Source organism: Athene cunicularia (genome assembly GCF_003259725.1).
Source record: "Athene cunicularia isolate RWA chromosome 18 unlocalized genomic scaffold, athCun1 chr18_part1, whole genome shotgun sequence".
Lineage (NCBI taxonomy): Eukaryota > Metazoa > Chordata > Aves > Strigiformes > Strigidae > Athene > Athene cunicularia.
This window is the reverse complement of record NW_020799123.1, coordinates 1862742-1874882: the sequence shown is the minus strand read 5'-3', so window position 1 is coordinate 1874882 and position 12141 is coordinate 1862742. Positions and strand designations below refer to the sequence as shown.

The window sequence follows — 12141 nt, the reverse complement described above, 5'->3', positions numbered from 1 at the left end:
ATCCAGGCACAGGTGTGAAGATGATAACCCAGAGGGAACTCGGGATATCAGCCCCTGTGGCCCCACGAGCCCTTGGCTGTGTATCCAGGAGGGAGCGGTGGAAGTTCTCAGGGGACTATATATGTGTGCTCACAGACACCCGTGGTCACCTGCTTCCTTCCACAGTGAAATCATTTATACCCCAGAGAAGGGGGGCTGGTGTTAGTGCAATTCATGCAGCAGCTGCAGGAATCTGCTGCTTACACCCAGGATGAATCCAGTTAGTGTGAGGTGAGATAAAACACAGTGTAACATGCTCGGCGAGAGATCTGCAACACGTGTGTGTGGTATCTTTGTGCACGTTTAACTTTTGTTAAAGCCCAGGAACGAAGGAACCGTTGTAGAGGCCCTGTAGCAGGGCGTCATCCAGCAGCAGAGCCTGCTCAGCGGGTTTGCTGGGGGGCTGACCTTTGAGATGGAGGAGAAATATTTCCTCTTTGAACTGCTCTGCAGAGATAATGAATTTTATAATGGATTTCCTGTTCTTTTTATAGAACAGGGGAAGCTGGCAGATCTGATCTAAGCTTGCTTTAGTGGAGCTGGACATAATTATGTTTGCTTGATAACCTGATACTTTCTTAAAACATGTTTTTCTTTGGTCTGATTCAAAGCATCACACTGGGATTCAAACAGTCTTCAGTGGGAGTAGAGAGAAATATTGGGGAGCAGTCAGATGCATGGGAATGATCCACAGATATGAACTGCCCTATGATCAGATCAAAGGTCCCCTGAGCCCAGTGCTGATTCCAGCAGCAGCAGGAGGAGGCAGCATGTGAGCCCACCCCTTTCTGCCATCTGCTCCCTATGGACTTCTTCAGCATCCACCACTGTTGTGTTACAGAAGTTAGAGGGCACAAGTCTCTCTGTTGCTTCTGCTGCCTTTTTTCATTGGTTGTCCATAAACCCCTTTTGAACCCATGCATGCCCCCTGCTTCTGTAGCTTCCCACCTCAGCAGGATATAGAGGTTGACTGTCCCACAGCACAGAGGCAGGATTTCACATTTCAGCAGCCCCATGGGGTTTTTCTGCCACAGCAGGACATTTTATGTCAGCTGCTAATGAAACCCTCGTGAGCAGCCTCCAGGATGCCTTGCATCTCTGGTTCTCTAAGTCGCTCCAGCTCACCCCCTCTCACTTCAAGAGGCTGATGCATTTCCCGGTGCTGGGAGCTCTTTGCATTGCATGCACAAATGAAAAGTCCGCCCAGCTTCCTGGCAGGAATCAGGCATTTATAACCTGTGCAACAAAGTGGAGAGTTCACACTCTGTTGCTAGACTTCCATCTGCATGTTGATCTTCAAGCTGCTAATCTGTCATTCCCTTTAGTTAACATTTCTCTCCCTTTACCTCACTGTCCTCCTACAGATCTGGGCAGCAAAAGATCCACCTGATAAGCCCCCTCTCCTCAGCAAGTTTTGTTGATCCCCGGCCTATTACCTTTCCCCTCACCTGGGCAGGCTTCACACTCTCGCCAGGCACTTTCCTGTGCCACACACATACTCCTCACACCTCAACAGAGGTGACCACTGAGCCCATCCTCAGACCTGAAACCCTCCCCAGGGCACAGGGCCAGCACCCACATATACCTGCAGCGCCAGTCCCACTCTTCCTCCTCCTCATGTCCTGGCTGAGCCCCCCTGCACGGTGGCTCCTGGCTGCCACCGCATCTGTCCCAAACACCTTATAGTGCAGCCTCCCCTCGCTACCAGCAGTCACAAAAAACCAAACATGAGACCAGAGCAGCAACATGAAAGTCCCTTGGGAAATTTTTGCTTTAATTAAACCTAATATTGTTGTTGTAAATGACCAGTCTGGAATCCCATTAAATTCTTGGTCTCAGTGACTTCTTATATTAATATTTCACTGACCATCTCCTTATCCTTCGTCATGAGACATGGAAAGCATGACCCCTGCTCCCTCTCTCCAGGCTGTTTGGTACTTCCAGTCCCCCTGTCACATCCCTTTGGACAGCTAGCCCAGGCTGGGCAGTCTCTTGCCACCACAGAGCTGTTTGCATTTCCAGGTACCTCCTCCAGACTGTGCAGGTTTAGGATATCCGTCTCTGAGCAGATCTGCAGGCTGCAGCCAGTTGGGACCTGGTGATGTTCTTCACATTGCTCCATGATTTCCCTCTCATGAGTCCTGACGTTTGTCTGCTCTTCTGACTGCAGCTGCCCCCCAAGCAAGAGTTTTGGGTGAGCATCCTCTGCAGCTAAATCAATGGGGACTGCTGCCTAGTGCCAAGTCAGGATTGCAAAAACAAGCAAAATTTTGCATGGCATGATAAATGTCTGAGGAACAAATAGGGGTTTCAGTGCCAGATCATACAACTTGTACACCCCACTCACAGACCTGGCAGGGGCTGGCTGGGGATACACATGTCTGCACCACCTAGGAAACATAACTCAGGGCCAGGCTGACCTTGGGGCAAAGGGATGTGCATTGCTCCAATAATCCAGCTGTGTCAGCTGCCAGGCTGGGAGTTATCTCCTCAAGCTCTCCCAACACTGGTGGAGGGGATCTCCAGGCACGTGACACTGCCCAGCCTTGGTCCTGTTAGGATCCTGGCAGCAGTGTCAAGGTGAGTCCGAGCTCTGCGGTTAATGTTAGCCAGTCTGTGGGAGCACAAATTATTCCACTTGAAGGTTTTGGGCCACAGGTGCCTTGGACCATATTTGCAGGGAGGAATGATGATGCGGCACTAGATTCAGAAATAGGGGAGTGCAGCCAGAGATGGCCAGGAGGAGGTTAAATATTTCCCCACAGGGAAATAACTTTTGGCCCTGAGCACAGTTCCCACAGCTACAGTTTCATGATCTTTGACTACAGTGAACACATCTCCCTATTAACTGACCTCCTGGATGCCTGCTGGCCTGGAGCAGCAGGATCTGTTACCCTCTGCTTTTGTTGTATCTCCTGATGTTATGCAGAGCTTCCAGCGTGTCTGGAAAATTGGAGAGTTTGAAGGAATTGTGACTCCAGGATGTTGTAGAGACTGAAAGTACAAACTGGTTTGAAAAAGTGGGCAGCACAGGAGGAGGTGGGCGTGTTTGGTGTATTGTTGGCCATTAAACAGAGGTCTGGAGCAACCTCTGCCTTCCTCTGAACTGCTGTTAGCTGGAAGGTGGACGTTAACCGGGAGGACTATTGCCTGCATGTCCCATTCCTTGTGCTTTTCTCCAGGGTTCCTTGGCAGCTGTTGGTAGATGTGGGTTAGAGAAAGCAGAGGGATTACATGAGCTTCCTCTCTTCAGCAGCCGATGGAGGTTATCATACCCTGTCTGTCTGAAACCAAAGAGCAAATGCATTGCAAATTCTCTCAGAGCATCCCCTGCCAGCCTCCCTGCCTCCCATGGCACTTAGCAGAGGAACGGGGCTGCCTCGGCTTCCCCACGGAGAGGCAGACTACAAAGAAGAGCTTCATGGGGTCTTCTCTTCTGTGTTCCTCTTCTGCTTCTGATCAACACCGACCACATCCTCACCCCACAGCGGGTGTTAGGGCCTTTGAACAGTGCTTGACATGCTGGGGAGTCTCAATGGACTGACAAAAGGCTGCTGTGGGATCCGGAGTGGATTAACACTTCTGAAAAATCAGACTTTTATCAGCACCTGCGTCCACAGTTGGGAGCTGGACATTGCAGGCTTATTTATATCAATCTAGATCTTGCTGTCCAGACTGAAACTAAGTTCTTCAGACTGAGAATTTGTATTTCAAATTTGTCTTTTAAAGTAAATCAGGCCTGCTGAAAATATGAAATTAAAGCAAAAACTATGCAGAAAGGATCCATGCTTTCCTTGGTGAATTGCCTCAGGACACACATTTATTAAAGGCAGAAAGGGAGTGGGTGGAGACAAGGAACCTGTCTCTCTTGCCTGCAGTCCAATTCTGGTTGTGTGAATAAGCTGATGGTTAGGGTTTATGGGTGGCTCTGGCAGAAAACATCAGTGCAAAACAACTTTGTCCCTGCAGCTTTTGTTAAACATCCTTTGCCAGAGGGAGGAAAAAAATGCTGCTTGTGATGCTGCTCCTTGCCTTGACCCTTTGGAGCAAAAAAATAAAGCCTGTGAATGCTCCACACTGGGCAAGGATTGAGCTCCAGTTTGCAGCCATGTCTCAGCCAGCCACTGTAGCAGATTCATGACAGGGAAGTTCTAGCCATGAGCATCATGTCTCATTCTCCCAAGCTTTGGTGGTGTGTGTTGTCTGTTCTGGTGGCCTCCTCTGATACAAAACGGTCTGGAATAACATTGTCCTGCTTCTCCTCTCCTCTAACTCTAGATGAAGCATCTCTGAGCTCCAAGTTTCTACATTTGAATTGCAGTTCGCAGTCACAATGTTCACACCACGCTTTACTCACACTCTAGTCCGTTGGCTTCTCTCTGCTGAGGTATCTTGCAGAAGCTGCTGGGTGGAGCCAGGTTACTTAGGAGCTTTGCTTTTCCCAATATGTGGTGTTGGGTTGCTTGTTGGACAGGAGGGTGATACAGAGAGCTTGGACCTGCCTTGCTGGTCTCAGCTGCAAAATCCTGCTCTCTCTTTATTTTTTTTTTTTTGTCTGAGATTATTTGGATGAAATACAAAGTTCATTTTTACACTGGACACTGCTACAGTGTGTTTCAACTGTAGGGAAGAGACTTACTGAGATGAAATCCTCTAGGAGAGTACAAGAACTTGTTTCTTTTGATGTCTAACCAGTACAAGTGGGTAGAGGGGAGGGGACCCTTGCCGGGAAGGTCATGGACTGCCCTCAGCGGTTAAAGAAGAAGGACTTGAGGCTCTGCAGAAACTGTGACTTCTGTCTCTGCTTCTGCTTCTTCCGGATAATGGGGATCCAGACAAGGCCACAAACGAGGAGCATCAGTCCCAAGGACAGGAAAGCCGGGCCACACATTTTGTAAACGTTTTTGTTTTTGATTTGGATGCAAGACAGGCTGGTGATGACCATCCCAAAGAGAAAGACAGCTGCTCCGACAGATACGACAATGACAGGCTTGTGGTATATGTCCCACTTGCTTCTGGATGTGCTGGTCCAGACAGACTCGCTCCGGGAGCTGATGCAGAGGGTGCTGGCTGTGTTACTGGTCAGCAGCTCCTTGGACTGAGGAGACTTCTCACTCCCATCAGGGCTCTTGGGGGGAATTTCCATGGCAACGGGATCTGAGGAAGAGACCTGAGATGGACAAAAGAGAAAGAGCAAAGCAGGACTAGTGATGGAGAGTGGATTAGGTGCTTTCCATTTGGTCATTAAATAGTGACAAGTCAAATGAAAGTGGAGAAGGATTTGTGTCACTGCGGGGAGAGAAGAGCATCACACCTATGAGAGCAATAAGATGTAGGAATAGGCAATAGGGGCTTGCAGGGCTTAGGGTGTCTGCGTAGTCCTGCTGCCCACCCATGGACAGTGGGACTCCTGTAGTCCCTGTCCTGAGACCTTCCAGCTCACGAGCTTCCAGCTCCCACAGGGATTCAGTGGTGGGATGAATAGATGTTCATTGGAACCTACTACCCTGAGCATGCTAGGGATGTTGGCTGCTTTCAGGGGAGTAGCAGGGTGCTGCAAGCAGGGCTGGTGATCCTGGTTGCATCCCTGGACCCACTTTCCCTCTCAGAACTCAAATTACACCTCAGTACCTTGTGGCATGGTCATGTCGCCCTCTTGCAGGTGGGGAAACTGAGGCACAGGTGTGCCATGCAAGGACTGCTATGGTGGGAGTGCAGAAAGAACTTTCCCATGGGCTGAGGATTTCCTTCAGACCCCTGAGGCTGGATGTTCCTCATTGCCACATCCAGCCTAGATGTGCCAGTCTTGTAGTAGCCACAGCACAGGAGTTTCTCATTTCCTATCTAAATGCACGGATGGGAGATGGGGAAATGCTCATCACACAGGAAATATTTCTCCAGCTGTAAACTGGAGCAGGCTTCTATGGGAAGGCTCTTGACTTGGTAGCAGAAGCACACTGAAACACTCTGCCTTGTGACAGATAGGTCAGCAGTGTGGCTTTATGGCACATTATTTTTTCACCAACTCAAGGAGGAAATACATTTTCCCAGAAACAAAGTGCCTTTAGCACAGAGAAACCATTATGGTAAATGAGAAGGGCCAAGCATTATGTTAACCACTATTTCCTCAGGGCTCTGCTGAGGAGACAAGGGCAGGAGGGTGGATCAGGGAGTGCTCCTGATGCACGTCAGCCCTGCTGCTGGGAAGCCCAGCAGAGATGAACCCATGCAGGTACCAGGGATGAGGAGGGCGGGAGAGGCCAGGGGCATGGATGCTTCACACCCAGGAAGAAGATTTTTTTTTGCAAAGTTCTCCTGCCTGAGTTGCCAGGATTTCTCCTACAGGTTCTGCTGTGTCAGGAGGGCTGGGACTGACCTGTCCTCTGCCAGTAGTTCGAGCTGTCCCCACCCTCAGGCATGGGGATGTTCTGGAGCAGGAATATAACAGCAGTGCCAGCCTGGAGCAGTACAGGACCCTGCATTGCCCTTCTGCCAGCACCACAAAGCAGAGCCAACGGTGATTGCTGCCAGACCGAAAGCTGCCCCTTGTGGGGCTGCCCCATGCTGGACAGCAGTCAAGCTCAAGTCACATCCATGCTGTCCTGGGCACAAGACCCTCGTGGGGCTTGGATGGATGGGCAGTGCCACCAGGACTCTGTGCCTGCTCCACGGTCAAGCACAGCTCTTGCAAAGCACCATGCAAGCTTTGAGTCTAAGTGGGCATTGATCTGGAGCAGTTAAATGAAAACCCTGCCTTGGCCCTCGTGTGGCACAGACAGCACCATGGGCTCTGTGTTTGCTTAGTTCAGCCCTGGTTGCACCCAGACCCACTGCTGGCCCTTGGAACGGCTCAGCAGGAGGTACACACCATGGTGATGCCAGGCTGGATTTTCACCCTGTGTGCGCCACGGGAAGGCCTGTGGCTGAAGTGGGCAGCAGCGAGGTGTAGATGAAATGAGCGTGAAGCCCAGTGGCCCCAGATCTTTTCCCGTTCCTGCTGATCAATGTGAGAGCATGTACCATGTAAGCGCAGGCACAGAGGCTGCAAAGCTGGCACAGCTCCAGAGGCACTGTCTTAAGGAAACCTGCCCGGATTTGGGCCATACCGGGCCCAGTGCCCATCTAGGCATGCTGATGGCTGGGTGCCAGCCAGCACCTCCCTTATTCTTTCACCTGTGTCCACTGCCAAGGTTTGTGTTTTATTCTGAGAAGAGACAGATGTAATTTTTCAATTTAGTCCTCCAAACACAGACACTTACAGAAATGCAGATCTGGTGGTATCAACGTATTTTGTGATGTTTCAGGTTTGCTGAACTTGGACCAACAGGCAAAAAGCAAAAGCCAAGAGCAATGGACACAACTTATGTCTCTCCTACCTTCAGCTTTCACCCCTCTCTGTTGAACTGGAAAAGACAGGGCAGAGGAGGGGACATGTATCGGCTGTGCTGAAGTATCTTTTACAGCACTTGATCAGGGATGTTCAAACACTTGACAAGGCAGGTAAGTTTGGTCATAGTAGCAAGCTCTGGTTTCTGTTTCTCTTCCTTTTGAACTGGTATCTCTGCAAGCTGGACTGATGGCAGTGAGGCATCCTGAACCCTTGGCTTTGGAGAAGCATGAGCTGCCATGAGATGTTATTTAGATGGCTACAACTGTGTTAGACATGCAGGTGATCAGGGAAAACTTCTTGCTTGGCTGGTGTGTGCAGCTGCCTTGCTCACAGCATTCTGGGCTGTGATCTCCCTCTTCTAGCTCAAATCTTTTGCAAGGCTCTTCCTGAAATTTCATCCTAGGTAGCTGTGGCATTTCTTGGTTTTATGATCAAGACACTGTAAAATTTTAATTTGGCTTTGTGGTTGGAAATTTGCTTTCTTTTTTGGAATAATGCCCTGATCTCATATCTCAGCAGTCTAATGCAGTCTGTCTGCCCCATCTTTCAGACACCCCTCTCCCTCCTTGTCCATGTGGTGCTGCTCTGTCTCCACACTGGGGGTACTCTGAGCTCTGCAAAGCACCTTCCTCTTCACTTTGCAGAGCGTTAGTCTCAGGCTCCTGCAGAAACCATCATCTTCCTTTCAGGTTTGCATTTACACTAGAGTGGATTTCCCCCCACCCCCCTGCCTTTTATTTTCTGACATAACCACCCCCCTCACCACAGTTCCCAGACACTTACAATTTTTCTGGCACTTCCTGGCAGAGCATGCTGGTTTGGTCACAATTTCCCCCACTGTTAGCTAGTAACATGTATCTGCAGCTCTTGGGAAAGCTAATGCAATTTCAGTTCCTGCTCTGCCCATGCTCTATCCCTAATTCATCACAGATGTTCTCATACTGGAAGATGCAATGGTTGTACTGAGCGGCCTGGCAGGATAATGCTATCAGATTTCTCCCAATTTTTTAAATCATTATTGTTGTAAGGAGAGTCAGCAGATGACTGGTTTCTGGCTTGAAAATGCCTCCAAACCACATCTCGGATTTCATGTCTGGAGTTGTGCTGCTGCTGTCTCTGAAATCTTGGGCAGCTGTTGGTGGTGGAGCTAACACTGGGGTCTGTCTTTTCCCCCTCCGTAAAAGCCTCATGTGATTCTATTTCTCCTGCCTTTGCTCTTCCAGTGCTTTTTGTGATGATGTTTGGTTTCTGATCTGGGAGATCTACTGGGGCCCGCTTACTGGTGCCACTGGGGACCCTAGTGCTAAAACAGCACAGCACACACTTGGGTGTCTCCTGGGCCTTGGGGACATTACATGGTGGTGCTGAGGAGAGAGCTTTGGACTGAGCAGAGCACCCAAGAGCTCTGCCCCAGGTCCCTCAGCCCATCCCGCCTGTGGATGACATTCCTGACCTGCCAGCCTGCAGCAGCGGCAGCTCGGGTGTCCCAGCCAGGACCTGGGATGCTGCAAGCAACATGCAGAGGTGGCCAGAGCTGAGCTAAAGGTGAGGCAACAGGCTGATCTGAAGACTCTGCTCCTATGCAGAGGTCTATGTCCTTTTGGCCATGTAAGAGCTGGATTTACTCGCCCAATACATTCTTCAGCCAGGCCATCTCCTTTTTACCTGGAGAGGCAGCCCTGATTCTTCAGGATCTTCTTAGATGCTCCCCTTAAGCTGTCAGTGCAAGCAGTTTCTGTCACTTCTTCCTCCCACTTTGCACATCTGGGGACACAGGAGCTTCCCCATCTCAGACAGTCTAGCCCCGGGGACTGGCATCCACCTCCATCTGGCTGTACCTCAACACCCCTCTCAGTATCACAAAGTGGATTTGGTCCTTGCCCTAGGACTACGTGGGTGCCATCCCATGGGAGCACCGGCAGTGTGGGTGAGTGTGGACCTGCCCTGGGTGCAGAGTCATGGGTGTGGTGGTGGTGCTGCTGCTGTGTGCGGGGTGATGCGGAGGGGCTGCAGCACTTAGGTTCTCTGTCTTGTGTTTTACTACACAAATAACTGGAGGAAAAGTTAAGAATTTTGCAAACCAATTGTCAAATGTTGCTGGAATTCAAGGACAAGTTTGTCGATATGTTCTGTGTCCTTTTCTGCTGTCAAGACACTTCCCTGAAGAAAGCTCACCACCCCACCAGGGGTGGGACAGGCAGCAGAAGCTCCTGCTCTCCTAAGGCAGGTTCACCTCCAGCCCCACATCCCTCTGGGAATCAACCATCATAGAAAAACATGTTTTGAGGAAAAAAAATGTGCTCTGCACTCCACAAATGTGACTTGCCCTGATTTATGTTGGGGAGAAGAAAAGACACCAGTCTGGATTGAGGGCCCTTTTCCTGAGGGCTCAGACCCTGCCAGACGTCCCCAAGCAGACAAAATGAGTGAGCTCTGGTCTGTCCATCACCAGTGCCACCCCTGGAATTGGTGATTGGCATCTCCAGTGTTATGGAGCTGGGTGGAGGTCACCTGAACACAAATGTGCACACATTTCTCCACCTGTCCCCAGCCTGGCCATCTAACCCCCCAAAGACACAAGCTGTTCCACAGAGAGGAATCCCCAGACCCTCCCTACTACCCCATGGCTCTCTGCGGCTTCCAGTGGCCTCCAGACAGCTTGGGGTGGTCTCCTGGCAAATAGAAGCATCAGGCGCTCTGCAAAACCTTGGGGTAAGACCCAAAGGGTTTGTTTGTCCTTCAGTCAGATGATGTGTCCTACCTGCCACCCCAAGGGGTATGCGGCAAAGTCCTCGCTAGTGGGTCCCAGCTGGGAGAAAATTGTAATGTTGGGCAATGGAGGAAAACGGAGAAGTGCTTTTCTGGGCATGGCTTTTCCTGCTGCTCTGGGGTGCCTCAGTCTGACTCTTTAATCAGTCTCTTTAACCTCAGTACAGGACACCCACCAGATGACAGTCATGTGTCCCATGTTTGCTGGGACAAGGGGTTAGTTACTCTAGAGGACTCATGTGACCATGGGATGGGTGGGAGAGGAGGCTGCTGCACTGGCGGACATGTGCATGCGTGCAGTTCGTAGAAATTTTTGTTAGACATTTAGTGCTGTCCAAATTTAATTGAGAGTGGCTATCAACCAGGTTCAAAGTGAATAGGAATGAGATGTATACTCAGTGAGCCACCATGCCCGAGGTCCCCAAGAGACCCAGTAAGATGGGGACTGGGGGGCTGCTTCCCGGTGGAGGTGGGGGACCATCCCTGCCCGCAGCTGTCCAGAGAAGAGCAGCCCTGTGGCCGCACACCTGCCTCAGGGGATTTGCATGCGGGGAGGTGCTGATGGGAGACAGCATCTTGTTCCTTGTGCAGGTGTTGGGGCAGGGAGTCCCCTGGGGAGGGACTGAGTGATGAGACCCTACTCACCATGCTGTGCTTCTGTCGCCCTGGCTGTCACCGAGGTGTGGTGGCTCGCTGCTGGAGGTGAGGCGGCCAGTTGCACTAAACATCCCCTGAGCACGCTGCAGAGAAACCCAGCCACTGGCTCCTGCAGGCACAATAGGAGCGGCTCAGAGAATCCAGCTTTCTGCTCCTGTGTGTCAGCCCTGGGAGGGCTGGATCCTGCCGGGCTGAGCAGGTTCTGCTCTGGGAGAGGAGAGGGACAGTTGTGTGGATGCCAGGCATGAGTGCTAAAGCCCCATCCTCTCTCCTCCCGTCCCCACCCCCTGCTCACCTTGGAGCGAGGAGGGGACTGGCAGTAGCTTTGTGGTAGCAGTCCCTGCAGGCTGGCTAGCCCTGCTCTGAGACCAGGGGTGGAGAAATAAGGCAATGTGTCAGGGGATTTCACATTGCCTACAAGCCCTACCAGATCTTTGATGTAAATTGAGATGGAGTCAGTGTCCATTTGCTGGTGTAGTGGAGCCGGGTTGGGCCCAGCCACCTGCATCCCTTGGGAGCAGCTTTCCAGCATCACCCAGAGTTTAAACAGTCCCGGCAACACACTCAGGGTCTTGCTGAGTAAAGAACATCTGCAAGGCTCTTTCCGGGGCTCAGCAAGAGAATGACCTCAGCCTCGCTGTGCCATATCCCCTCTCCCTTTCCACCACCCCCAGAGCCAAACCCGTGGAAATCCATCCTACTTACAGAGTGAGTGATGAGGGATGGTTATCCGCTTCAGTGGCAGTGGGACAGGATGCAGCAGAAGATCCTGCTCTTCTAAGCCAGGCTCACCCCAAGCCCCACATCCCTGTGGATATTGTCTACTGGGCTCTGTTGAGTCTAATAAACAATGGAGTGCTTCCCAGCTCTGATGATCTCACCAGCATATCAGTATATTGTTTAACTCTTTGTTGCCCTATCTCAGGCCCCTGAAAAGCTGACTTCTAGGCAGCTTGCCTGGGAGGGTTTTATAAAAGGCCGCAGTTTGGGAGGCAGTCCAGTGACATGGCAGGAGAGGCAGAGTGGGTTGGTGCATGGAGCAGGCATCCAAGACCGGGGACCATTGCTGATCCAGACTTAGATCATCAGCAAGTTCCTGAAACATCTCTGGACTGCAATTTCTGCACTCTCAAAGCAGGGGCTCATAGCCAGTATCTGCAAAGTGCTTTGACGCTCCTGGGTGAGACATTAGAGGGATGCAAAATATTAGCACTTAGCTATTAATTAACATCCTTAGTCCATTACAAGGAGGGGGATGGAAGAGGGAGGTGGCTCTGGCATACTGC

At 51.0% G+C, this 12141-nt stretch overlaps 1 protein-coding gene across 6 annotated transcripts; it reads right to left on the bottom strand.

The window, feature by feature from the left end:
* Positions 1-1798: 1798 nt before the first annotated feature.
* PIRT (phosphoinositide interacting regulator of transient receptor potential channels) lies at positions 1799-11776 on the bottom strand. Of its 6 annotated transcripts, none has more exons than XM_026861242.1 (3): positions 11561-11776; positions 10844-11062; positions 1799-5209 (listed from the first exon to the last, which is right to left on the bottom strand). In XM_026861242.1, exons 2-3 carry the CDS (start codon positions 10844-10846, stop codon positions 4787-4789), a joined length of 426 nt encoding a protein of 141 aa, XP_026717043.1. In that variant the 5' UTR covers positions 10847-11062; positions 11561-11776; the 3' UTR covers positions 1799-4786. The 6 variants fall into 6 exon arrangements, with proteins under 6 accessions (XP_026717043.1, XP_026717042.1, XP_026717045.1 ...); XM_026861241.1 differs by having other exon boundaries at positions 10844-10964; XM_026861244.1 differs by having other exon boundaries at positions 1799-5196; positions 10844-10964.
* Positions 11777-12141: the final 365 nt, after the last annotated feature.